At 41.1% G+C, this 26806-nt stretch overlaps 2 protein-coding genes across 5 annotated transcripts; one reads left to right on the top strand and one right to left on the bottom strand.

Annotated features, from left to right (window-relative positions):
- Positions 1–336: 336 nt before the first annotated feature.
- On the bottom strand, positions 337–19155 carry gsr (glutathione reductase). 2 transcript variants are annotated; one of them, XM_061684979.1, is made up of 13 exons: positions 18912–19155; positions 18414–18591; positions 14918–14944; positions 14728–14816; positions 13521–13590; positions 13265–13412; positions 13064–13118; positions 12882–12981; positions 8836–9090; positions 4886–4997; positions 2236–2367; positions 2032–2165; positions 337–898 (listed from the first exon to the last, which is right to left on the bottom strand). In XM_061684979.1, exons 1-13 carry the CDS (start codon positions 18953–18955, stop codon positions 749–751), a joined length of 1494 nt encoding a protein of 497 aa, XP_061540963.1. In that variant the 5' UTR covers positions 18956–19155; the 3' UTR covers positions 337–748. The 2 variants fall into 2 exon arrangements, with proteins under 2 accessions (XP_061540963.1, XP_061540962.1); XM_061684978.1 differs by lacking the exon at positions 18912–19155 and having other exon boundaries at positions 18414–18692.
- On the top strand, positions 18348–23365 carry LOC133407293 (uncharacterized). Of its 3 annotated transcripts, none has more exons than XM_061684976.1 (2): positions 18348–18817; positions 19979–23365. In XM_061684976.1, the coding sequence occupies exon 2, from the start codon at positions 20068–20070 to the stop codon at positions 22450–22452; it is 2385 nt and encodes a 794-aa protein (XP_061540960.1). In that variant the 5' UTR covers positions 18348–18817; positions 19979–20067; the 3' UTR covers positions 22453–23365. The 3 variants fall into 3 exon arrangements, with proteins under 3 accessions (XP_061540960.1, XP_061540961.1, XP_061540959.1); XM_061684977.1 differs by lacking the exon at positions 18348–18817 and adding an exon at positions 18923–19122; XM_061684975.1 differs by lacking the exon at positions 18348–18817 and adding an exon at positions 19232–19617.
- Positions 23366–26806: the final 3441 nt, after the last annotated feature.

Here is a 26806-nt window from a genome sequence, read left to right as displayed (position 1 = left end):
CATCAGCTGCAACGCGTTGCGAGGAGGAAAAAGTCATCCATGCAGGCAGGGGGGCCGAGGTGCACGCAGTGCTGATCTATGCTTCTTATGTTTTGGGGCATTTTATAACAATTGTTTGGTTGTTTGGATCAACTGGAAGCTGTAGGTTCTCCATCCCTGGTTTTAAATAATGTATGTAGGTGTGAACAATGGTTCTGGTTTCTTTATACTCCATAATTACAGTATGTAGGTCAACTGATGGAAACTTAAAACACAATGGATCAGGGAGTGGACAACAACACTGCACTTTGAGTTAAAAACATACAATAAAAAGACAGCTAATCCCAAAAACACATGAACACAGAATGCATGTTTATTTATTCTTTATCACAGTAAAGTAAATGCGTTATGACTTGTAATGGTACCTTAGCAGGGAACAGTGTTCTGACATATGAGAGACTTAGGATCAAACATAATACAATGAGAATGAGGTCTTTGGACTTTCCATGCAATCACTTAAAAGTACAATCCATTCTCATAATCACTCAGTCGTCAACACCCACAGTATTATTTTAGAAAACTACAACTCGCTCCTGATGCAGTTTGGTAAAAGGCAGAAAAAAGAAAGGCTGTGCACAACAAGGGTCACTTAAGTGAGTAAAAAATGATTTTTTTACTCACTTACTGATAAAATGACATTTTATCAAGCAACTCATCAACTGGACTTAATTTTGGTATGCAAGTGTACTTGAGGCCCTGTCGTGTCACGTTAACGCATGGTGACAAGCTCCTCAGCGGATGTGGGGTGAATGGCGACGGTCTTATCAAAGTCTGCTTTGGTAGCACCAAGCTTGACGGCCACAGCAAAGCCCTGCAGCATCTCATCACAGCCCAGACCCTGCATGTGCAAACCCACCACCTTTGGAAACCAAACAATAGCATGTTTAAATTAAAACCTACACTGATATGGAAATTACACTCCAAAACCTTATGCAATTCTACCATAACAAAAAATGGTAAATCTCAGTTTTGATGAACACTTTTAAGAGTTTCAATCTAATTTAACAATATGTTAATTATTGTATTTGTAGCTTGCAAGTGGCAAACTCATTTTTTGCTTTGTGGCTAAATCAGGTCACCAAAATATTAGGAACAGCTCTGAAAAGCACAAAGCCAAGTTCAGCTTTGTTTTACAATACAAACTTAAATTTGTCTTAGCAAAGAAGAAAGTCTTTCAAAGATGTAAATAAACAAAATAAATTAAATATGAATATAAAAATAAGATCCTTACGGAGACAATGTAGTTTAGTTGTGAATACAATCCAAAATAAAAGAGCCAGAGTCAGAATGGTTGTTTTAATAATAAAATAAAGCCTCAGGTAAAATTAAATTCTCTAACAAAGTCAGTCAAAAATGAACATTATTATTTATTTTGAAAAATATATTTTTTTGGATTACTGCAATTGTGGCAGGTGAGTGTACTTGCAGTCACAAATTACACACAATCTTAAACAGATGATTATCCCATTCAGTCAGAGCCAAAACACTACCACGACTTCACTACTCAAAAGTGCCGTTAATACTAACTGAGGTGGGGACAATATGTAAAGTGCATTGTCCTTGTCACTATACAAAGGACAATAAACTGTGCTTCGGTTTTGGCTGCACCACTCCCACTCATATTTGATTGTTATTTTTTTTTTTTAACCGAGCCTCTGTTATTCGTCGAAAAACTCATCTTTTTGCTGTTTCTGTGCAAAGGCCAAAGCCCTGTCTAATATTAAAGTATTGCCTTGGTGCCGTCTGTTGGTATCTTGGTGCCTATGTTGAAGTGAGGAGCTTCATTTGGTTAAGCGATAGCCCATTCTAATAGAAAAGTAGTGCTTTGCCACCATCTCGTGGCATCTATGGGCTATTATAAACCTTTTCAGGGGAGGCATCAATTATTAGCATATTTTTGCTCCTTGCGAAATGGCTCGGTCCCTATCCCCACCACAAAGTCTGTTAAAGTACAGTTTAAATTTGACGCTTTCCAAACCAGGCGCGTCCTACCTTCTCCTCTTTGCCCACACACACCATCTTCATGATGCACAGACTCTTGCGGCTGGTGATGGCATGATAGAGCGGCGTGAAGGAGGTCGTGTAGATCTTCACATTCTCCTTGCCTCTGCTTATTATAGCCTCCTCTAGAGTGAGTCAACAGTCTTGAGTGAGTTAACAGAGGATGCGGCTCTCGGGACGGTGTTCCCAACTCACCTTCTGTGAGGCCCACTGTGCCGATGGGCGGATGGCTGAACACCACCGTGGGAATGTTGGAGTAGTCCAACTTGGAGTCTTTCTTGCCCTCAAACAGTCTGTGTGCCAGCTTCCTGCCAGCGACGATGGCAACTGAGAAGAAACAAAATCTACAGTTGACCCCACAAAAAAAAAAATTCTTAAAGAAGACAACTTTTTTTTCAAAATTTATAACAGTTCTTAATAACGTCAGTTGCATGCTTTCGTCAAACGACCCCAAGAATCAAGAATTGCAACACACTTTTTACCATCTTTTATGCCACGCTGAAATCCGCCTGCTTTAAGAGTGGCTTTCGCTATGATTACGACTCAGGGCAAAGTTACAGGGTGGGTACTAAAAAAAGCAAGTGCAAACTGTGAAATGCATGAGAGCCCCCATCAAGACAGTATAAGCACTGATTGTAGTTTTAGTTTTTGTATACACACCGGATTCTTTGTTTGAAGAAGGACCATGCAAGTGATTATGTGAAAAGCATAAAAATGAGAGCACCTTGTTACTCAGTGCTGCCAGCACACGTAACATTAGCATTTTAGCCACAACCAGCGGTGCTGCCACCAGACCAAAGCAGCAACCGATTGTGTCAGCGTCATTATTCAGGTGGTTTGTAATTTGGCAAAACTAAGTAATATGTACTGTTATTAAAATATGATGCACATTTGAAAGTAGCAATAATGTTAACAGGGTATGGAGCATCATCACTGGAAAATAAGGTTTACAATCCAAGGTATCTTTATTATCCCTGAGGGTCAATTTGTTTATTCTGTATCTTGTATGGCTCCCCAAAAATTCAAGACTGTAAACTAGTGCACTGGTGTTCATTCGTTGCACTGTTGAGTGTTTTTTGTTTCTATTTTATATTATGTAATTTGCCTTATTTGCTTATTACAGTATGATAATATCATGTTGGATTTTGTTTTAAATGTTGACCATGAGGAGGGTCTTTGTTAGCATAAGGCATTAACAGCTTTTTTAGTTTTCAGTAAAGTCGCTTAAAAACTGGCAGTTTAAAAACGGTTAAATACGATACAAAAACAAAATCGTGATAATAATTAAGATCTGACGTAAGGCTGGGTGATATGGCTGAAAGACAATCACCATATAAGTATTTCATATCAGTCGATATCGATAATTATTAATTGCTGTTGTTTTTTTACCTCTTCAAAATAGAAACCCGGGCCTCCGCAGAGATCTTAACATAAATTAAGCACTCTCGAAGAGTCTCAAGAGTACAAGAAGGTAAAATTAACACATTTTCTTCACGCAGAAAAACATTTATTTACACCGCTCAAGTACATGTTGATGTACAAATTTAAGATTACAATTAAATTTGCCTAATTTCTTTGCTTTTTTGTTTTGGCCTCCAACTTGAGCCAGGCCCACCTCCACCCGCACCGGATGCCTGCTTCGAGCTGTGCCACATGAATAGCATCCTTCTCTTTAAGCACTCTCATTCTGGAAAATAATTCACTACAATCATCGTGTTTCACTTCATTTTTCACTATTACCTACTTTAAAGGCTAATCCCAAATGCATCCTCCAGGAAAATATTAAGTACAATATCTTTCAGTTTTTTTGGCCATTTCTGAATTTGAAGTTAGTTCATTCTGTGTTGTGACATAATCCCTAACATCGCTCCGTCGCTTAATACATTTAACATAAACATCCATAAACTAATTAGATAATTGTAGGCGCATTTCCTAATTAATACAAGATGTACTCACGGAACAGCTCATCGCCGATGTTACGTGTGCTTGGCGGTTCCACTGGGACCACAAGCAGGGCCATGACCCGCAGCACCTCAATGCGAAAATTGAGGTGCATACCATTGTACCTATGTCAGCGAGGCGCTTGCCATTAGGGTCATACTTAATACGAAAATTAAAGTAGTTTCAAAAGTCAGATCTGAGGGATGGTGGAGGAGCTTCAATTTCAGGTACATTTAAAACAACCATGTTGTAATGGCAAGCTTCGCATGTAGCTTCTGTCTCAGAAGCTTGGCCTGAATGAATGTGGGAGGGGAGTTTAGTGGATCTGCATTCCACAATGAGTAGTCGAGCGCAGATCCTCACAAAGAGAAGTAAATCTAAAATTGTGCAGTTGATACAGCGGTGATGTGTGTGTGTATGTGTGTGTGTGTGTGTGTGTATATATATATATATATATATATATATAGGGTGCTTCCAATACTCACAATATTTATATTTAATTATAGTTAATACAGACCATTTTATTTGTTGTCATATCCTAAAATGTTATTTTTTTTTAAAAAAGTAGCGCTGCCCTGAATAGCGAAACTCTGCGAGTAATTGATGCCCCTAAAATGTTTTATAATTGCATGTAGATGCCCCAAGCTCGTACCATAACAATACTTTTATATGAGACAGGGCTTTGGCCTGAGCAAAAAAACACCAAATATGTGAATTTTTCAACGAATAACAAAGGATACCAAATTATTTCCACAAATAAGTGAATTTGTGAAAAGTGAATTGCAAATATGTTGGGGAACACTGTACTCTTGAGGTATCTAACACAGAGTTCCAGGTAAACAGTGTAATTAAAGTTCATTCCACTTCTTCACAAATGTCTTTAGATGCATAAGTCACGTCTTACCAGGTGTTAGAAGAGCTCTGCCGCAAACATCTCCAACAGCGTAGATTCCCGGTCGAGTGGTGTTTTGGTACTCATCCACAATGATGTGGCCTTGTTTATCTGTGTCTACACCCTAACACACACACACGCCAAACTGTTTTAAAAGAATTAGGCAGTCAATAGATTGTCTAAGACGATAAACCTGTGCAATCTAATGAGAGCTGAATTAATGGTCAGTCAGTCCTTTCAGATTGAAGGTATTCATTTAAAATTATTATTGCATTTGTATTTTGCATCTGATTTAGTCAACATTTTTCTTTATAGTGTCCTGGGTTCATGGTAAACATGTCTGTACTATACTTCCTGTTAATGGACAACCAAGCAGATCGCTACCGCTGATAATAAACCACAAATAGAAGTGTGTCCTGACTAAACACGCACTCAGCTGCCCCTTTAATCCGCTATTACACCGGATTTTCCTGTTGAGCTAGTGCAAGCTTTTCCCATTCACAGTGTATAAACATTACAACCTACTCCAACTGAACATTCCCTGAAAAATTGCATTTAAAAGCTGAGAGATAATGTCACAGAATCAAACAATAGAGAAATTAAATTGAGCACTATAACCCTAGTTGAATAAATCACCGTAAGTCATCTCACTCTCCAGATACCTAACAAATACAGGTGCAATATTTTAAGGGGAAAAACCCCCCAACATTTTTTGGCCTAAGAAAAAAAATTCAGCCATCACCCCCATATGCCCCTAAAGTTGTATAATTGCACACACATTTCCGCAGTGTCGTAATAATTGTGTCAGTTAATTTGTTTAATTCACTTTTTTTTTTAACAATGATTATTTTTACACTTGTATGACAGCTGAGAATGCTACAGTGTTACTTAAAATATTGCCTGGTTTTATCATGGCAATTATTTTATGATGGCCATTAAAGATTACCATTTGTTTTTCCATTATTTCCAATGGAGATAAAAAATGAGAGCGACTGGCAGAACAGATAAGTGTTTGACCTTGAAGGTTCCACTGAATTAAAGCACTGGACTGCTTTGACATCCAGTAACATTTATCCTAATTTAACATCTGTTAGTCTATCATTTGAATAACACTCAACAACCCATCTTAAATGACATGGACAATAATTGTTTAACTGCAATGAAGGTGTGACTAAAACAAATGGCATTAAATATTACAAACCCCAATGAAGTTGTAAAGTTGTGTCAAATGTAAATAAAAACAAAATATAATGATTTTCAAATATTTTCCCCCCTATATTCAATAGAATACACTAGAAAGATTATTTAATGTTCAAACTGATGAACATGATTGTGTTTTTTTTGTGCAAATATTCTCTCATTTAGAATTTGATGCGTGCAGCACATATGTATATAAAAAAAGCTGGGACAAGGTAAACAAAAGACTGGGATAGTTGAATTCTCAAAAAACACCTGTTCGGAACATTCCACAGGTGAAGAGGTTAATTGGAAACAGGTGAGCATCATGATTGGGTAGAAAAGGAGCATCTCTGACAAGCTCAATAGTTCACAAGCAAGGATGGGGTGAGTTTCACCACTTTGTGAACACCTGCGTAAGCAAATAGTCCAGCAGTTTAAGAACCTCTCCCAATGTACAAATTCAAATTTTTTTTTGAATTTCATCATCTACGGTCCATAATATCATCAAAAGATTCAGGCAATCTGGAGAAAACTCTGCATGTAAGCGGTAAGGCCGAAAAACAACATACGCATGAATACCCATGACCTTCGGTCCCTCGGGCGGCACTGCATTAAAAATTATCATCATTGTGTAAATGCTATTGCCACGTGGGCTCAGGAATACCTCAGAAACCCATTGTCGTCATTACATCTACAAATGTAAGTTAAAACTCTACCATGCAAAGAATCAGAATCATCTTTATTTGGCAGGTATGTCAAAAACACACAAGGAATTTGTCTCTGGTAGTTGGAGCCGCTCTAGTACAACAACAGACAGTCAACTGACAGAATACTGAAAGCCATTTACAGTATAAACAACACCCAGAAACATGGCCGGCTTCCCTGGGCCTGAGCTCATCTGAGATGGACTGATGCAAAATAGAAACATGTGCTGTGGTCTGATAAGTCACCATTTCAAATTGTTTTTGGAAACAAAGAGGAAAAGGACCATCTGGATTTTTACCAGCGCAAAATTCAATAACCAGCATCTGTGATGGTATGGGGGTGTGTTAGTGCCCATGGCATAGGTAATTTGCACATCTGTGAAGGCACCATTAATGCTGAACGGTACATACAGGTTTTGGAGAAACATATGCTGTCATTCAAGCAATGTCTTTTTAATGGACGCCCCTGCTTTTTCAGGTACATCTCTGTTTATTTCAGCAAGACAATGCCAAGCCACATTCTGCGCGTTACAACAGCGTGGCTTCGTTGTAAACGGTGGAAGAATGGGAAATAATTCCACCCATCTCCAAAGCTTCAACAACTCGTGTCAGTTCAAAATGCTTCCTGTGTTGTTAATAGGGTTGGGCATCGAGAACCGATTGGAACCGGGACTAACATCCCGGTGCTCCCGGAATCGTTGACATTTAAAAATTTCGGTTCCCAGTTTCGATGCCGACAGTCCACCAACCCAAAAGAAGAAAGTGGCAAAAACCAACAAAGAAGAACGAAGAAGTGCTTGTGCCCAGCAGCGAACAAAAGTGTGTCTTAGCTTTGTTAACATTAATGACCACTTGCCTCAGTCCAGCACTTGAAATAAGATTATATTGTGCAAAAGAGGCTTTCACGAAGTGTGACGTGCTCCCTCCCGCTCCGAGCCTCAGCCTACACCGCGCGGAACTTCAGTGAAGTCAAAATTGGTGAGTGAAAAAATAAAATATTTCTATGCCAACATTGAGGTGGCTAACAAGTTGAACGGTTGGTTGCACTTTCATAGTGATGTTTTTTAGCGTTTATTTTAGTCTTCAAACAAACGTAAGAGCTGATGACAAAAAAAAAAAAAGGCTTAACTTTAAGCTAAAACTTCACCAAACGTCAAACTAGCAACTTTACAACGCAATGAATTGGGACAAAATTCACATAAGTTGTCCCATAGTATCACTAACACTAACCTTGTGCCTCATCGCTGGGTAGCTAAAGGAATCAGCGTTTTATAGCATTTGGTTCCATTCATTACTCTTTTCTTGCCTTCTAGGCTTGCCTTCATTTTCAAAATTCACCGGTGTCGTGTGAAGTTACTTTTCGTGCCAAAATGCTGAGTTCCAATGCGTACCCTTCGAAATAAAAGGCTACAAGCTTAAAAAAGGAAGGAAAGTTAAAACTTGCACGTATAAACGATTTGATGTGATAAAACAGTCCCAAATAACTATTTTAACAATGCTATATTTAACTTTTAGCTGAAACATTAATTTATGAATATGCACTCAATTGGGTTAGTTCCACACACAATGCCTTTTAGTTCATAGGTTTGATATCGATACTGGTTATAAACAAACCCCGACTCAAATGTTCATTTTAGTCTATGCTGCGGGGTGCTCAGAAAATGGATGTTTATAATTTGGACACCCTTTATTTAAATAATGCAATTTTTTTTGACCCAGCCCCCTAAAACAATCGAAATCGAGAATAAAATCGAAATGAGGAACTGGAATCGAGACCAGAATCGCTCCAATTCAAATGATGCCCAACTCTATTTGTTAAAAGGATGTAAGACATTGGTAAACCAGCCCCTGTACCTCGCTTTTTTTGGGGGAAAAATACGTATTGCAGACATCAAATTCACAAGACGTTAATAGAATTTTTTTTTTTTTTATCAGTTTGAACATTAAATATCTTGTCTTTGTCAATTAAATTGCATTGAATGTATATTGAAAAGGATATGCAAATCATTGCATTCGTTTTTTTTTTACCCAACGTCCCAACTTCATTGCAATTGGGCTTTGGATTTAAAAATCACATACCATCTCGCCGATATTTAGTCCAGAGATGTTGGGCTTCCTGCCGATGGCCCAAAGAACACAGTCCACCTCCGAAATGGTGCTTCTCTTTTCCTCGCCATTTCTTTTCTCTGGGTCTTTGGTGACGAGCGTCACCTCCAGCCCTGTGTCGGTTTTGTGCACCGACGTCACCTGAGAATTCTTCCACAAGTCCACACCAGAGTTCTGTAGCTCTTTGGTGCAGTTTGTGCTTATGAAGCTGTCAAAGTTCCTCAAAACCTAAAGAGTAAATAACATTAGTGTGAAGTGGTGCTTTAACATACGAGCTGGTGTTCCGTGACCATGCTCGTAACTGAAAACATGTGTATCTCAACTCATCTTTTTCCAATGAAATGAATGGAAATGCCATTATGTAATCAATTTCAGCCTCACAAAAACCACCAACAATACTTTTTATAACGTATTTCTATTACGAAAAATAACTTTACAGTATTGTGTTTCATAAAAACATACAATGCAACACTGTGGTGGGCACAAGCAAACTGTAGGCCGGTCCCAATCCCGGATAAAAATCAGGAAGGGCATCGGGCTTAAAACTCTGCCCAAAAAAATATGAGCGTTCATCGAAAGAATTCCATACCGGATTGGTTGTGGCCTGGGTTAACAACGTCCGCCCCCGGCACAGTTAACCTGCAGGGCGCCAGTGGAAATTCAGCTACTGTGGGTCGAAGACGAAGGAGAGGTGGAAAGCGGGTTCTTAGGCAGAAAGAGAAGAGGAAAGCACAGAGCCTCGAATTGAATGTGGGGACTTTGAATGTTGGGACTATGACAGGAAAATCTCAGGAGTTGGTTGACATGATGATTAGGAGAAAGGTTGATATATTGTGTTTCCAGGAGACCAGGTGGAAAGGCAGCAAGGCTAGAAGTTTAGGGACAGGGTTTAATTATTTTACCATGGTGTAGATGGGAAGAGAAATGAAGTAGGGCTTATTTTAAAAGAAGAGTTAGCTAAGAATGTCTTGGAGGTGAGAAGAGTATCAGATCGAGTGATTAGGCTGAAACTTGAAATTGAGGGTGTTATGTATAATGTGGACGGCACGGTGACCGACTGGTTAGAGCGTATGCCTCACAGTTCTGAGGAGCGGGGTTCAATCCCCGGCCCCACCTGTGTGGAGTTTGCATGTTCTCCCCGTGCCTGCGTGGGTTTTCTCCGGGCACTCCGGTTTCCTCCCACATCCAAAAAACATGCATTAATTGGAGACTTGAAATTGCCCGTAGGTGTGAATGTGAGTGCGAATGGTTGTTTGTTTGTATGTGCCCTGCGATTGGCTGGCAACCAGTTCAGGGTGTACCCCGCCTCCTGCCCAATGATAGCTGGGAAAGGCTCCGGCACGCCCGCGACCCCAGTGAGGAGAAGCGGCTCTGAAAATGGATGGATGGATGGATGTATAATGTGATTAGCAGCTATGCCGCACAGGTAGGATGTGACCTAGAGGTGCAAGAGAAATTCTGGAAGGAGCTCGACGAAGTAGTTCTGAGCATCCCAGACAGAGAGAGAGTCGTGATTGGTGCAGATCGTAATGGACATATTGGTGAAGGAAACAGGGGTGATGAAGAAGAAATGGGTAAGTGCGGCATCCAGGGAAGGACCTTGGAGGGACAGATGGTGGTTGACTTTACAAAAAGGATGGAAATGGCTGTAGTGAACATAGGGTGCAAGAGCGGAGGTAGAAGCATGTAGGTGGATTACATTTTATGCAGACGATGTAATCTGAAGGAGGTTACAGACTATAAGGTAGTGGTAGGGGAGAGTGTGGCTAGACATCATAGGATGGTGGTGTGTAAGATGACTTTGGTGGTAGGGAGGGAGATTAAGAAGACAAAAGGCAGAGCAGAGAACCATGCGGTGGAAGCTGAAAAAGGAAGAGTGTTGTGCGGCTTTTCGGGAAGAGGTGAGACAGGCTCTCGGTGGACAGGAGGAGCTCCCAGAAGACTGGACCACTACAGTCAAGGTGATTAAGAAAAAGAGCTGGAAATATGTTGACGGGTGCCAGTAGTGTGCTAGATAGGTGGGGGAAAAAAATACTTCGAGGAGTTGATGAATGAGGAAAATGAGAGAGAAGAGGCAAGTGTGGTGGAACAGGAAGTGACAATGATTAGTAAGGGGGGGAAGTTAGAAAGGCATTTAAGAGGATGGAAAATGGAAAGGAAATTGGTCCTGATGACATTCCTGTGGAGGTATGGAAGCATCGAGGAGAGGTGGCTGTGGAGTTTTTGACCAGCTTGTTCAACAGAATTCTAACAGGTGAGAAGATGCCTGAGGAATGGAGGAAAAGTGTGCTGGTGCCCATTTTTAAAAAGGAGCTACATTGTGTCTTTGTGGATCTAGAGAAAGCGTATGACAGAGTACCCAGAAAGGAACTTTGGTACTGAATGCGGAGGTCTGGAGTGACAGAAGTATGTTAGAATAATACAGGACATGTCTGAGGGCAGCAGAACAGTGGTGAGGTGTGCTGTAGGTGTGACAGAGGAGTATAAGGTGGAGGTGGGAGTGCATCAGGGATCAGCCTTGAGCCCTTTCCTGTTTGCAGTGGTGATGGATAGGCCGACAGATGAGGTTAGACTGGAATCCCCGTGGACCATGATGTTTGCAGATGACATTGTGATCTGCATTGAAAGCAGGGAGCAGGTGGAGGAACAATTAGAAAGATGGAGGCATGCACCAGAGGGGAGAGAAATCAAGATTAGCCGAAGTAAGACAGAATATATGTGCATGAATGAGAGGGGTGGAGGGGGAAGAGTGAGGCTACAGGGACAAGAGATTGCGAGGTTGGAGGACTTTAAATACTTGGAGTCAACAGTCCAGAGCAATGGTAAGGAAGTGAAGAAACAGGTCCAAGCAAGTTGGAACGGGTGGAGGAAGGTCTCAGGTGTGTTATGTGACAGAAGAGTCTCTGTGAGGATGAAGGGCAAAGTTTCTAAAACAGTGGTGAGGCCAGCCATGATGTACGGATTAGAGACAGGTACTGAAGAGACAACAGAAAGCAGAGCTTGAGTTGGCAGAAATGAAGATGTTGAGATTCACTTTAGGAGTGATCAGGTTGGATAAAATTAGAAATGAGCTCATCAGACGGACAGCCAAGGTTCGATGTTTTGCAGACTGCGATGGTTTTGACACGTCCAGATGAGAGATAGTGAGTATATTGTTAGAAGGGTGATGAGGATGGAGCTGCCAGGCAAGACAGCTAGAGGAAGACCAAAGAGAAGGTTGATGGATCTTGTGAGGGAAGACATGAGGGCAGTTGGTGTTCGAGAGGAGGCTGCAGGAGATAGGCTTACATAGAAAAGGAGGACACGCTGTGGCGACCCCTAACGGGACAAGCCGAAAGGAAAAGATGATTCATAAAAACATATAGCAATAAAAGAACTAAATAGAATAAAGAATTGAAGAGTTTGCGCATCATGATTTCATATTTCAATGCCCATTAACATTATGCTCCTTCTGGTGTGCATGCCTTGGCCAACAGGGGGGAGTTTCACAACTAAGTTACTACACTAATATTAGTCGTTTTTCACAGAGGATAAAGAATATATGTCTGTGAGTATTTTCTGTCTACATACGTTGCTGCACCATTTGTGTTAAAATAGCCATTGCTTAAAGAATTATACCACAACAGTGATGCTAGTTTCGTTAGCCCTTCTATGGTGTTTTGCATTGTGTGTTGATATTAAGCCGGCGGACTTTCGTAAGTTACAGTTTGGTCTTTGGTTTCATGTGTAAAACTCATCTGGGAATGGCAATAAACAGTGTGAACCAATTAACCTCTTTCTTGAAGAATTGTTCACTATCAGCTGGTTGTGAAGTTTGCTTCCATCATTTAGCGGTTGTAACTTACATTTCTTCTCACAATTCAAGACAAAAAATGGCCGAGTGGCTGCTTGTATCTCAAAAAAATAAGTCGGTCACTCCTAAGTCAAGGTACTGTACCATTATTGTACATTCACCCCATACCTTATTAGGTATACCTGTACAATTTAAAAGCGCTTATATTTTTCATTCTTCTTCTTACCTCACCCTGTCGTATAATGAGGGAGGTTTTCGAGCCTAGGTTGGTGAGGATACCCGCCATCTCCACAGCAATATAACCAGCACCCACGACGATGCTACGCCTGTTGACCGAGCAAAATAGTTTATTTTCCATGTACATTTTTTAGTATGACGTCAAATAAAAGCACAGACTTAAATGCTTACTTTGGAAGGCTTTCAAGTTCAAAAAAGCCATCGCTCGTAATGCCCAGACTTGCTCCTGCACTGATCAAATAAATTATATTAACAATTGAGGTTATTTGTGCTACTGTTATCATAACGATGAGAGTAAAACAGGTCACTCATGCACTACACACCAAGCTGATTACCAATTAAAACCCATGTAAGTATCTTACAAAGTCCCACCTGGAACCTCAGCATCAGTCAGCACAGAAGGCTGCCCCCCAGTGGCGATGAGGATGTGAGGCGCAGTATACTTCCTGCCGTTGACCTCCAACGTTGGCTCAGGATCGCTGGTGAACCTGGCATGACCTTCAATGGTTTGGATTTTAGCCTATCCAAGGGAAAAAAAAAGTACATATATTTTGCAGACTTGAATTTCAACAAGTTTAAACTGTCTTGATGTTGGGAAAAACTCAAACGTAAACAGATTGGTCCTTACCTTATCAAGATTGTTGCGATAAATTTGATTCAGCCGACTGATATAGGTATCCCTTTTTCTTTTCAGTATTCTGAAAACAGAAAATTACAAAAAATGAAACATTTGAAAATTCTATTTACACTCCTTAATTGATTATTTTTTTTGGTCCAGTTTCAAAACAAAACTCAGGTTAACACGACACAGTGGGTACCTCTCTAAAGTCAGAATTCGACCCGCGAGCAACTCCTCGGAAGTCAGAAAAGTTTAGGCACCTGACTCGAACACAGTATGTGTATATGTGGTAAAAAAAAAAAAAAGTATGTGTCACGGTAGATAGTACAAAGTGTGTTGTAATCAGGGGAAAACAAATAAATAAAAATGATACAGTTCACTGTATGAATGAGGAACGCCATTGAAAGAAAAAAAGCTCCTTAAGGTGTGTCAGCGTTGCTCACAGCGAATTTCCAACATTGACCTTTAAAAACCTTGTTGGTTTGGTTTCAACCACCCAAACTGCTAATTACTAAAGAAACAGAATGCTAGAAACATTTTTTTTCTGGTGAAAATAAAGTTTACTCTTTTTTCCTGTAGGTTTGGTGCTTATATTGTTACAGAAGTTTGACCCTGGGACATATTAGTTATATTTCCTTTATTTCTTATGGGGAAAATAGTTTACAAATCCAAACAAATTGAACTTCCAATTTAAAACACTATATTAACAATAACTCAAAAAGCCTTTTTTAAAATCACATTTTCTTGTCTTCTAGCAATAGATATATTGTCATTTTAGTCAAACATCTAAAAATCAGAGGGCTTAGACACAAGAAAGCAATTTCAGAACAAAAAAGGACTATAGAGTAGTGACAACAAAATAAAAATGTTTAGTATATTAAAAGTTATACACGTTCAATCAATGTTATTTCCTTGGAATACTTACCTCCCTCGGTGAGAAGGTAATGATAATAATATGGAGACATAGAATACTTATGGAACACATTTAGGCACACATCATGAGGTCAGTCCAGCCTCTATGATACAGCATGTCAGTGATCCCTTTCTACGTTGTTTTGTATACGCCCCCCCTCAACCCTGACGTTTCATTCGTACAACCTTGACTTCGCTGAGTGAGCCAACAAGCGCTGACATGCGCGTTGCTATGACTCTGCATTTCCTACACTTATGGCCGTGACAAGTTTCCCCACAAAAAGGTGACACACAAATCACTTACTCCCAACTGAAATTAACTTTTTTTATGTCGAAGCCGTAATCAGCGTGGTCGTGAAGAAACTCTGCATGGACCGCCGCATTCCACATGACCTGGGAAGAAGGAGGAAGGAGCCTTCAGATTCAGACGAGTTTGACTTGGTATCATTTTTAGTAGAGATCATAGTGGTGTTTCGACATAAGCAAAGGTTTACCTTCTTTGGGACGCAGCCAACATTGACCTGTAAAAAAATAAAAACACATTCTTGATTAAGTTAACAATAGTAAACATTCATTCATCTTCCATTCCACTTATCCTCACTAGGGTCGCAGGCGTGCTGGAGCATAGCCCAGCTATCTCCGGGCGAGAGGCAGGGTACCCCCTGAACTGGTTGCCAGCCCATCGTAGGGCAAGCAACCATTCACACTCACACCTATGGACAATTTAAGAGTCTCCAATTAACCTACCCTGCATGTTTTTGGGATATGGGAGGAAACCGGAGTACCTAGAGAAAACCCATGGAGGCACGGGGAGAACATGCAAACTCCACACAGGCCGGGCCGGGATTTGAACCCCGTAAAAATTATCCAAACATTTTATTACGATAATAATTCCTATCAGATTTATTAGACCACCACCCAATGTAAGGTTTATGTTAAGTTGTCCTAAATTAACAGCATTGGTAATTATTACAATGACCGGTTTGGGCTGCAACGAGTATTTGAGTACAAAAAACGATCGTGGAATTTTCTCTGCCTCAGGGATAAGCTTATTTAACTCATTCACTGCCAGCACTCCCAGTTTGATACTCTTGGTATATAAAGTTTAGCCGCCTGCCAATGGCAAGAATGAGTTATTTGTGAAGAGGAACATGCTTATGTCATCAACGCTAGGGAAGGAGGCGGAAGCAAAGTATTTTCGAAATATTTGATTCAAGGAACAGGAAGACGCAGTAATGCACTATTATAGTTTGCAAACCGCCGTTAAACACAAAGAAAAAAGATGTCAGATAAGTCAAATGCAATGAATAAAAAGACAAAATACAGAAAGCGTGGGACCATTTCAGACTGAGCAGAAAGCTGAACGGTGACGCATAACACAACCTTGCATTTTACAACAGCACGTCTTTTAAGAACGTCAATCTCGCAACATCTCCACCCAAGACAACATAAAATTATCCATCCATCCATCCATTTTCCGTACAGAGTATCCTCACTTCGCTTAGTGTTCAATGAAACTAACATGCAAGAGTATGCGAGAAAATCCATCCAAGCATGGGGAGAACATGCAAACAGGAAGGCCTGAGCCGAAATTCAAACTCAGGACACCTCCACTGTGATGCAGACTAGCTAATCCCTACTCAACTCTACTGCCATTATCCAATATTGTAAAATACAATAAAAACTAAATTATATCACAAAAACATGAAAAAATAATGTTCGAAACTTAAATTAAGCATGATTCCTTTTTTGTAAAAAACTGGGAAATTTATCTGACCAAATGTTTTGGGTTTAATGCAATCAGCATATATGGTAAACATGGTGGAAGTCACAACAAGCAAAATTTTCTCTGTGCAACTTCCCTTGTTAGCATGGGTTATATTCTCCCATGTGTTTAAGTCAGAAAAGGCGCGCAACTCTGCGCCCATTCTGCCGTCCACTTACAGCGAACACTTTTTCAGACCCCCACTTATCCAGTGTGATAGGTCTGTTTTTCTTTTTTAATAAATCTGCAAAAATGTCAACAATTCTGTTTTTTTCTGTCAATATGGGGTGCTGTGTGTACATTGAGGGGGAAATTAACTTAAATGATTTTAGCAAATGGCTGCAATATAACAAATAGTGAAAAATTTAAGGGGGTCTGAATACTTTCCGTACCCACTGTAAGTCTATCACTTGCACCTCTTCTGGCCACGTGCGCTATTTGGGTAGAGTAACCCTAAAATGTGGGCGGCATTCCCTCTCATATATGGCCTTGTGAGTATTTTGCTCAAGACCTAAGCAGGCTTTCTCTTGCATGCTTCAGAGGCTGTAATAAGTCTAGCGCCCTGGGAAGATGAATCATCCTATTTCACATTTTGATTTGCTCGCAAACTGCGAGCCTCCAATGGCTGCTGCTGATGGCCCAGCGACTGACTCGGCATGCAGACAGACACCTAACCCATCGCCGACTGCTCAACCACCGTAATGTGTCCTGACCATATTATGCTGATTGAGGGCGGAACATCAACATATCATGCCATATTCATTAATTAATAAATTTTCATGCACGTCATTTCAAGCATGCTGCATGGCGGCTTGGGAGTTTGTCTGAAGCGCCACTTAAAACAACTGCAGTCATCTTGATGGCGTGATACAGTGTTAGATATGGAATAATTCAGTTTATATTTGATATATGTCATCGTCATATAAGTGACGCGCCCCCGTGTCTGGCGCTAGTATGCAGATGCCTCACTCATGTCCTTGTTGATGGCCTTCCAAACGCGTTCATTCATAAGCACAGTATTATGATTCAATTAAATATATTGTACAATATGTAATATGGAGATTAGAGAACACAAAAACACATGCCCCTAAACCTTTTAGATGAGCGGTACTGACGTCTCACAGGCAACCACTAATTTCCGTTTCCTCTGCGAGGGTTAATTTCACGTGTGACATTGCCTTCGAGTGGATTTCAAAGGCTTTCACATGTCTCAGAAAAAAAAAATAATAATAATTCCACCTTCCGGGAATTCTACTCACCTGCAAACTTCAATGAGTCACACCTCTCGAGTCGTTATGTGCAAATTGGCTGGGTACGTGTGAGCGGTGTGTCAGAAGTCATTATGGCAGAATCGGCGTGACTTGTAAATGTGCAAGTCAGGCGCGTAAAATAATGACTTAAGCACTAACAGGAGAATAAGGCCCCTTAAAATATCTGTTACAGAGTTCCAGATTATATATATATATATATATATATATATATATATATATATATATATAGAGAGAGAGAGAGAGAGAGAGAGAGAGAGAGAGAGAGAGCTGTTGTAGAATGGGGATGTCTTCAATAAAAATATTTTCTTTGGAAATTACTTCTTGCTGTCGGGCGAACCCACAAAATACAACATCGGGGAGGACATGCTTGTTTTTATTTACGGACCCTTCCTTTTTCCCCAGTCAGGTCACTTCTTGATTGGGTACATTCCGTTTCACGTCACAATTCACGGAGCCATGACTCGGTGGACGTCAGCTTTCCTCCCACCACTAAGATCTTTGGTCGTAAATATTGAACATGGTTTAACATTTAAGATTGTTGGCCCCGACCCATTTTGGACCCTATTATCAGGACACATTTACTCATAATACACCTCATACGAAAAGGACAATTTTATAGGATAATCTTATAGAACATAAAATAGTCTGTCGTTTGTTGTCCTTGATGAGCTTATCTTCTGTGTAATCACAACACACTTTATAATAGTTAATTTCCCTCACGGGATGAATAAAGTAAGTACCCAGCTATCTATCTTTATTGCAAAAAATAGACACTAGAAAAAGACTACATCAGCACTTGTTCGCTAACCAGACTCCAATCGTATGTAATATTCAAACTGGTATCATTAACATACTTTACTTCAGGATCTACCAGGAAGGCTTCCGGAGGCTTCGCGTCCACGCCGGTGGTGGCCGTCACGCGTGGGGTGTCAGGTGATTGCAATTGTTACTCACGCAGGTACCTCCGAGTTTGTGACTCTCGATCACGGCGGCTTTTGCGCCCAGCTCCGCTGCCCTCCGAGCCCCCGCCAGACCTCCCGAACCTCCGCCGACCACCAGGAAGTCGAACCGGGTCACCTCGCTTGTTGCTGCTGCCATTCCGCGACGGACTACGCCGAAAGACGAGAAATGCCTAGCGATGAATGAAGAGAAGAAAAGCGAGGGTGTTAGTGTGCCAGTTAGGCGGGTTATTATCGCCATAACCAGGAAGCAGACAAGCGGTGGGGTGTGACAAACGAGAGAGAGAGAGAGAGAGAGGGAGGGAGGGCCAAGCGAAAGGCAGTGGCTGCTGTGTCATTATGAATCGCAACAATGGCGTCCCTGCAATGGTCACAGTGGCGCTCACTTCACAACAACAGGTGAAAACACCTTGGCTTGAAATATTCAACATTCAAATGCCTGAATGCGAGTTTATAACTATTTTAAAGAAGAAAATCATATCTAACATATTACCTTGACCGCAGTGTGAAAGTGGGCACATTTGGAAGAAACCGCATATTTCCATCATTTCAGCGCCATTTTGTGTAGTTCCGGTCTTCTAACTTGAAATAATGAATGTATGTGTCATCCTGTGTTTGAAGGAAACATGCGCTCACTGTGCTGAATCTGACGCGTTCATGTCAAGTTGTTGTCTTCCGATCGAGGAACGAGTGCAACCAATCAGGTCGTCTACGTGACTTTTTGAAACGTTGTAAAAATCCAGCGTAAATCAGATGCCATAGTACGCAAGATTTACGTAAACTTTCCGAAAGAATAGCACCGACGCTGCGCTTAGTCACACAGCTGTCATATGGTAGCGATAGCAAGAGAGGCATCCGGTTTTGACTTTCGAAATTAAACACTACTTTACCAATCCCATCAAACGCTCTGTAAATCACACCGCAATTAATGTTGTACTCACTTTGCTGTGTTAATTTAGTGTGTAGCAATGGCAAAGCAGATGCACATACGCGTTCCAATACGTTTTGTTTCGAATAAATAAACAAATATGTCGTCGTATTTTGAAAGTAGGTGTTCGTTTCTGGAATTGCTTCGGCAAGCTAACACGAAGCTAACGTCTACTCAACTCGCACAGATGAGAACCTTTAATGCAACCATCCACTTCAGAAAATGTTCTTGAGTATTTCCCTCGAACGCGTTTACCAAACACAGCTCTAAGGTACGTAAATGGCATGTATCTACCTCGGGAATAAATCGTTCGACGACGGGGTTGCGTCTTCGGGGGCTGGCCCCTTCACCATCGCAACCTTGGTGTTTGGGGCCTGTACTTCGTAATTGGAGTAAACGTCTCGCTACCCCTGGACAAAAATTGCAGACGATCGATGAATGTAATTCCTCAGAAAATGCGTAAAGCCGTCTACGATGTTTAGACGTGTTTTCGTGTGTTTGTAATCGCTGTCGAGTAATTGGCTCTTCAACGAGCAATGTATGTTTGTTGGGGTGGGGGCGTCTGTCATCATGAACCCTCATAACAACTTTCTCTTTCTGATCTTGTGGGGGACATTTCCCTTGCTATACAGTAAACAGTGGAGACACATGTGGACGCTCGTGTGAGGCTGTGCAAGTGGGTGGAGCTGCTGGTGATGCTTGCCCCAGGTGACCATTCATCATGAAGCCTGTCAACTATCAGAGCTTTCCATCCATGGTGCACACCGTACAACCACACAGTGCCTTGGTATGCACGCCGAAATCTTCCGACGCGATGTATTGCAGCAAGTGTGGATTTGCCACGTCGGACATGGACTTGTTGAAGAAGCATATGCTTGACCACATGGGGTCCAAACTGTGCTGTTTTTACTGCCAAAAGGCCGTATACAGCAAGGCGGAGCTAAACGCTCACCTGGAAGAACACCTCAGGTCGACTTTCTCATGCCCTCACTGTGGACAGGGCTACATACGGAGGATTGGCCTTTTGAAGCACATTGAGCGCGTGCATAATAAAAACATTAGTCAAGGACCTAAAAAGGTTGGCGTAAGCAAAGATCCCCAGGTCTGTAATGCCTTACCAAGTGTGCAATGTGCTGAGCCCTCAATGCGGCCACAGGTTCAAGTGAATGTGCCATCCCTCAACACGCCCGCCGTCAGTCTTGTTAAAGACGGGCAGAAAGCTAGAACAATGAGCACAATGCTTCCAATTGCTTCAAATGGTGTTCAAGATGGCATTTTTAATCACAACAGGGCTTTAACAGTATCGCTCCCAGAAGAAGTAAGTATACCTGCTGGCTGCCTCGTTGAACTTGTGGAAGTGAAAACTGTCAATGGGTCCAAGGAGCTAAAGCTGAGGCTGGTGTCACAACAAGAAAATGAGGCCGGAATGAAAGATACAAGAACAACAGTACAACAAAATGTCACAGTGGGCAAGACTTTGGCGTCCAAATTAAATCCCCAAAATGCAGTAAAGTTGACAAATATGGGAATGTGCGTGGTGAACAGAAAGCAGTTGGAAACAAAGATGGCGGATCAGCAATGCACTGCTGTTAAAACAGTCAGCACGTCCAAAATCCTTGTCTCAAATCAAATGAGCAAAGAGAAAGGAACACTGAAGAGGATGTCACAGGAAGTCATTAACTTAGACAGTCCGACCAAGGTTTCGAAAACGGTCTGCAATCCCGTGAGAGAGAGGAATGAAATTCCACCGAGGCGAATTGATCCTGTCCACGGATGTGCGAAAGCAGCCACTGTTCCCTCCACCGGTGAGACCAGCATGTTGACCTGCCTCCTGCAGCCGGTAATAACGGGATCACGTCGATATCAGCAAACGGCAACAGATGAAAGACTGAAAAGTATTCCAGAACATTGCAAGCGTATTCCCCTTGCAAATGCAGCCAGGACAGAAAGTTCTCTCCAAGACACGCTTGCTGCTGTTAAACGTGAAGCCGGTGCGCTTTGCTTCAATGATAACATTGGCTCCAAAGTCAAAGACTCTCCAAAGGTCAGGAACACTCCAGCAGGTGTCAACCAGCAAAGTCACAAACCCAATTCCTTGAAGGTTCCTTCAGGTGCACCTGTCAGAGTGTTACCTTCAACAGTTCATCTTTGCAAGGAAAGAGATACTCCTCGTTCGTCTTTCGCAGGTCCTGCAACTGTGCAGAGGACAGTCAACGTGTCCACATCAGCCAAAATGCCCGTGGTGTCATCCAGCTCCAAGTCAAACATTCCAGCTTGGCCTCAGGGTTTGCCCAGTAAGCAGGCGTCTGAGAGAGACACACCAAAGCCTGAGGGCTTTCCAGTCATCTCCTCTGTTTTTTCCCTGAGCGAACAGCCAGGAGTCGCTCAGGGCGCCATGCAGCCGCTGGTTATGGCACTGCGGGGCATCGTGATGGACAAAAGCAACACCACTGAGAAGTTGACACTAAATGTCGATTGCAAAGATCGGTTGCAGATAAACCGGACGTGTAATTCTGTGAAATTAGAAGGTAATACAAAAGTTATTCACCAACAGCTGCCTATCCCAGTGCTGAATGACTTAAAGGATGATGTCAAGGTGGAGAAAACCAGCTCGACGCAGACGGACAACTGCAGCCACGCTCTGGACTTGAGATCGAAAGATGTCAAGCCTGTTTCTAAAAATGCGTCTGATGCGTCGGCCATTTCTGCTGGTACAAATCAGCAGTATGACATCTCCAAATTCTTGACAGTTCCGTTGATGAGAGTGGACGAACGTGGCATGTGGATGAACAGCAGGAAGGGACCTGAACCCCTAGCTACTCAATGTGACGCGCCGATACCCGCGCGAGAGCCAAGAAAGGGCACCACCATTCGCCTGATGCCACTCAAGGCGGAACAGCTGGTGACGTGGCCGGGCCCGGACCAGCCCGTGGTCGTGCTCAATCACCCGAAGCCACGGTTCCCAGTCAGTGAGACGGTTGACACTGTTGCTGATTCCGCAAGCCCAGAAAAGGCCCCCAAGTGTCAAATATTAAAAATGAGGCTGGGCAAAGTGATGGGGCAGAAATATGAGGTTACAGGCTGCACTGTCAAGTTCTCCCAATGAGCTGTTCACAGTATCTACAGTGGATATAAAAGTCTACACACCCCTGTTCAAATGCCAGTTTTTGTGATCTAAAATATTACACTAAGATCAATCCTTCCAAAACCTGTCCCACGATAAATGTGACCTATGGCCTGTACAATGCAATTGGACAAAACATCTTTTGGAGGGGAAGTAAAACTAAACAAATGAGATAATGCAGTTGCACAAGTGTGCACACCCCCTGAGAACTGGGATGAGGCTATGTTCAGAATTAACCAGTCACATTCAAACTCATGTTAAATAGAAGTGCCATTTAAAATGTCTCCGATTAACCCTACGTAAAGTTCAGATGTTCTTGAAGTCTTTTTCAAAATGTTTTACTTCCCCCATGCTAACAGCTTTCAAATATTTTTTTCAATTGAGATGTACAGGTTATAGGTCACATTAATGGTAGGCTTTTAATATCCACTGCATACATGGAAACTGTATATATGTGGAAACTATTACAATGAAGATTTTTGGAAATATATATCTAAGCTGATGACAAAAAAATGTTTGCTTTTCTACTGCAAAATGATTATAATTGTTTTTATTTTTATTTTTTTTTGCCCCAGCCTGCCTAACTGTCTCTGTTTGGAAAGCACACACAAGGCAGAGCATGTAACTGACAGGAAAACGTATCAGGAATTACGAGTAAATATAGAGGGTTCTAGTAAGGTTACTCCAAGTCTTCAGTAGCTGCAAATATTTCATAATTATACAGTTTATCCAGAGTGAGTGAAGGATATGTAACAGTGGGAAAAGTAATACATTGTGACACACCCATGTGTCAAATTTATTACATAGTAAAAATTATTTATTTTGCAGTTTTGCTTTTCTCAATTGAGTTGCGTTTGGAGATGTACGGTGCTTTGTTAAATTGCACATCAACAAAGATGAATTTCTGAACTTTTTTTTTTTTTTTTTTTTTTAATCCGCAGTGAGATTAGAAGTGTTGACCCTCGGTACCCTCCAAGACAAGTCCTCTGCCACTAGTAAATAACAAATGAAAGTTAATGTCAGTAGATCAGGGTCTAGTAACCCTGTTTGAGAGAGACGGGAGCAGCATGTCATGCGCTGTCCTGACTATTCCAACACCTACTACGAACGGTTTTAAACAAATGTCATTGCAGTTTCTTTTTTTCTTTTTTTTTTTAAATATAAATACAACTGGCCCGCTTGATAATTTTTGTACATTTAATGCCAAAATCAAGAGCCATTTATGTAAAATAATCCTGTCATTCAGCACAGCTGTCAGTTTTGAGCCATATCATGAACAACAATATTGAAGGATTCCAGGAATTTAATTGTCATAGCAACACACATTTACACATATGACAGGAAATTCGATACCCAAGATTCCAGATAACCCAATTAGTCCCAAGACTTGTAAAAATAGAATAAGAAAATAAGATGTAAATAAAATATGACAACAAGGATAAAAATAAATGCTTATCCCTAGAAATGCTTATCCCAAGTTGTGAGTGTGTGCAGATACAAATGCAAGAAGCTTGAGGCTTGGATTGCACATGATATTTCCATGGTCATTTTTGTATTTGATAGTGTTCATCATGCAGGAATGAATAGGGATAGGTTTGTGGGGGCCTCCGATGTCGAGGTTTACACAGCTCTGTTTAGGTTGAAAAGTCCAACAGCTTCCAGAAAGAAGCTGTTTCCCAGCCTGTTGGTCCTGCACTGAATGCTCTGTAGCCTTCTGCCTGAGGGGGGAGTATGGAAGAGATGGTGTGCGGGGTGGTTTGGCCCTTATGATGCAGAGATGTTGCGGGCACAAACAAATCAACAGGCCAGTCTCCCGCCTGCCCACTTTTAGTGATTTTAAGAGTATGCCTGTGAATATTCTTATTCATCCAGGCTCTACCTCAAACAAATAATACAAAAACATGGCCTCCTTGGGCCGGAGACAGCTTGACTACCATTTTACAATGGAATATTAACGGGGGAGTTTCCACCTCATGACACTTGTTGACGGACAGTGCCCTCTGTGCCAGGCGTCTTAACGACTGTCGTTTTGCATTCCAAAAGAATTATACCATCCGTGGTTTGTGGCGTACCTCCACTTGGAGCGTAATTAGTTGAGTTTTTCTCCACCAACTTGGGCTATCCCACCATCCATCCATTTTCCGTACAGCTTATCCTGATACGGGTCGTGGGCGTGTTGGAGCCTATCCCAGCTATTTTAGGGTGAGAGGCGGGGTGCACCCTGAACCAGCCACTCACAGCCAACTCAGGCTAGTCTGTCCTAACTAAGCCTTGTTGCATGAACTGATGAAGTCTGCTCGAATGAGAGGCGAAACGTCTTCTAAGAGAACCAGAACAGTCCATTTGCTATCTAGTCAATGACCTGAGGATTTAAGAGTAAGATTTAAATGTTATTACCTGTAGCATGAGTAACAGAAGAAACTGTTCATCCTATTTATCATGCTGTTTTTGGGATTTGTTTTTCTTCAGACCAATTTGGAAGGTGGCCCTAATGTCTCCATACCTCATACTCATCAATGTGCGTCAGTTACTTGTGTCGAGGTCATTTAAGACTCATCTTCACACATGACACAGTGTTTGTGAATAGTTTGTAAATACTAAAAACATGGTTACTATTTTGATGATAATAGTTTTAAAGCTCATACCTGGATCCACCACCAGTGTTGTCTTTATGGCGAAAGCTGCTTCAAGTTACATTTCTAGACGCAGAATGGTACCGATAGATGTTGAAAGAGGAGAATGTTGAGAATACTGTTCTGTATGGCCGTTATTTATATTTGATCCTTAATGTCTTTTAAATGTAATGCCACTTTTGATTTTGCTGGCCAAGAATTGTCCCTGCGTAAAAATCATGTCTCATGTTGCGGTTGAAATACTTTTGTGTGTGTACAGTATGTGTATTTATATATACTGTACATTTTGATATCCTTAAGGTTTTGTTTATATTTACGTAAGTACTTACTGACCACAGTATTAGGTACACCTTCCAATACGAGACAGAACAATCTGTACCAGTATTTAGATTTACATCAATAGAGTTAATCCTTGGGCAATGAGCCACCCTCTACAAAGTTCAATGGAAAAAAAAAAAGATAATTATGCTAAGTTTTGAATGACAATGTCAGAGGTGTTCATTTAACAATAGTGGTTGTAGTTTGCAGGTGTACCTAATAAATGTCCAGTGAGTGTAAAAAACAAACAAAAAAAAAAGACTGTCATAGCAGCAGAAATGTTCTTACATATTCTAACATTGCAGTGACAAACCTGCCATGACTGAAAAAAACAAAACAAAACATGTTACCAGTCTTTAAAACAAATGTTTTACTTTTATTTTTTTTATTTTTTATTTGTATTTTTTGTCACTCAGTGTTCCTGACTGTGGTCATGTTTTTATACTGTTACTGTCTTTTTATATTAAAACGGTGATGATCACAAGGAGAGTTTTAGAGAGTCGCCATGTAGTTTTAAAATGAAAGACAAAAACGAGCAGAGGAAAAATAAGACACCTTTCCGCATGAGACACCACGACGGATGCAACATGCACAGCCTGCATGCAGCTTTATTACAGATAGCAGATCATTTTTGGTCTCACGAATCAAGAAAGGGATCATGTAGTGTAAAACCATTACCTTCAAAATGTTATGGTGAAAAATCTAATCAAAATATAGTACATGACAATGCGAAAGTATTTTCAATGGACATTATGAGACAGCTTATTAATAATGTGGAATAGTATCTGTAATTTATAGTCAAACATCTGAGGAGTAATTACATTGCCAAGTGCGGTTTGAAAATGCCTTAAATTCAACTCTTAAGTACAGCACTTGTAATTTCTTAGGAACACGCTGTGATATCTTTTTCTCACCAGCAGATGGTGCTAAAGCCATAGTATATTATTGTGTTCGCTGTCCAGAAACTACACTACAATGCTGTAAAGCATTGTACGTTTTGAGGGTTACAATTGTCAACTGAGTGGTACCCTAAAATTTGTACCCTTGAAACGTGACTTTTGTAGCCTGTATCGTTTTTTTAGTCCCCGAAAAGGTACATTTGTCTTAATTGACCACATGGGGTTTCTTAGTTGATTAATATCACTATCTTTGTATGCAAGTAGAGTGGTTATCATGTCGCTCTCCCAACTCTGATGTTCAGATTGTAATCTTAGCTCCAGCCTTGCTGTGTGGAGTTTTTTTCTTGTGCTTGCTTTTTTTCTTCCAGATACAACGGCTTCCTTGCAAATCCTTCCATCCATTTTCTGAGCCGCTTTTCCTCACTAGGGTCCCGGGCGTGCTGGAGCCTATCCCAGCTGTCATCGGGCAGGAGGCGGTGTACACCC

This window comes from Phycodurus eques, chromosome 9 (assembly GCF_024500275.1).
Source record: "Phycodurus eques isolate BA_2022a chromosome 9, UOR_Pequ_1.1, whole genome shotgun sequence".
NCBI classification, from domain to species: Eukaryota; Metazoa; Chordata; class Actinopteri; order Syngnathiformes; family Syngnathidae; genus Phycodurus; species Phycodurus eques.
Note: the sequence above shows the minus strand (reverse complement) of the source record. Positions and strands in the feature narration are given on the sequence as shown.

Coding starts and splice junctions, on each gene's coding strand:
- gsr (XM_061684978.1), bottom strand. CDS start 18,659: ATGGCGATAATAACCCGCCTAACTGGCACACTAACACCCTCGCTTTTC. Junction 14,817..14,917: donor TTGGCTGCGTCCCAAAGAAG/GTAAACCTTTGC, acceptor CCTTCTTCCCAG/GTCATGTGGAATGCGGCGGT. Junction 13,119..13,264: donor GACTGATGCTGAGGTTCCAG/GTGGGACTTTGT, acceptor TGATCAGTGCAG/GAGCAAGTCTGGGCATTACG.
- LOC133407293 (XM_061684976.1), top strand. CDS start 20,068: ATGAAGCCTGTCAACTATCAGAGCTTTCCATCCATGGTGCACACCGTA.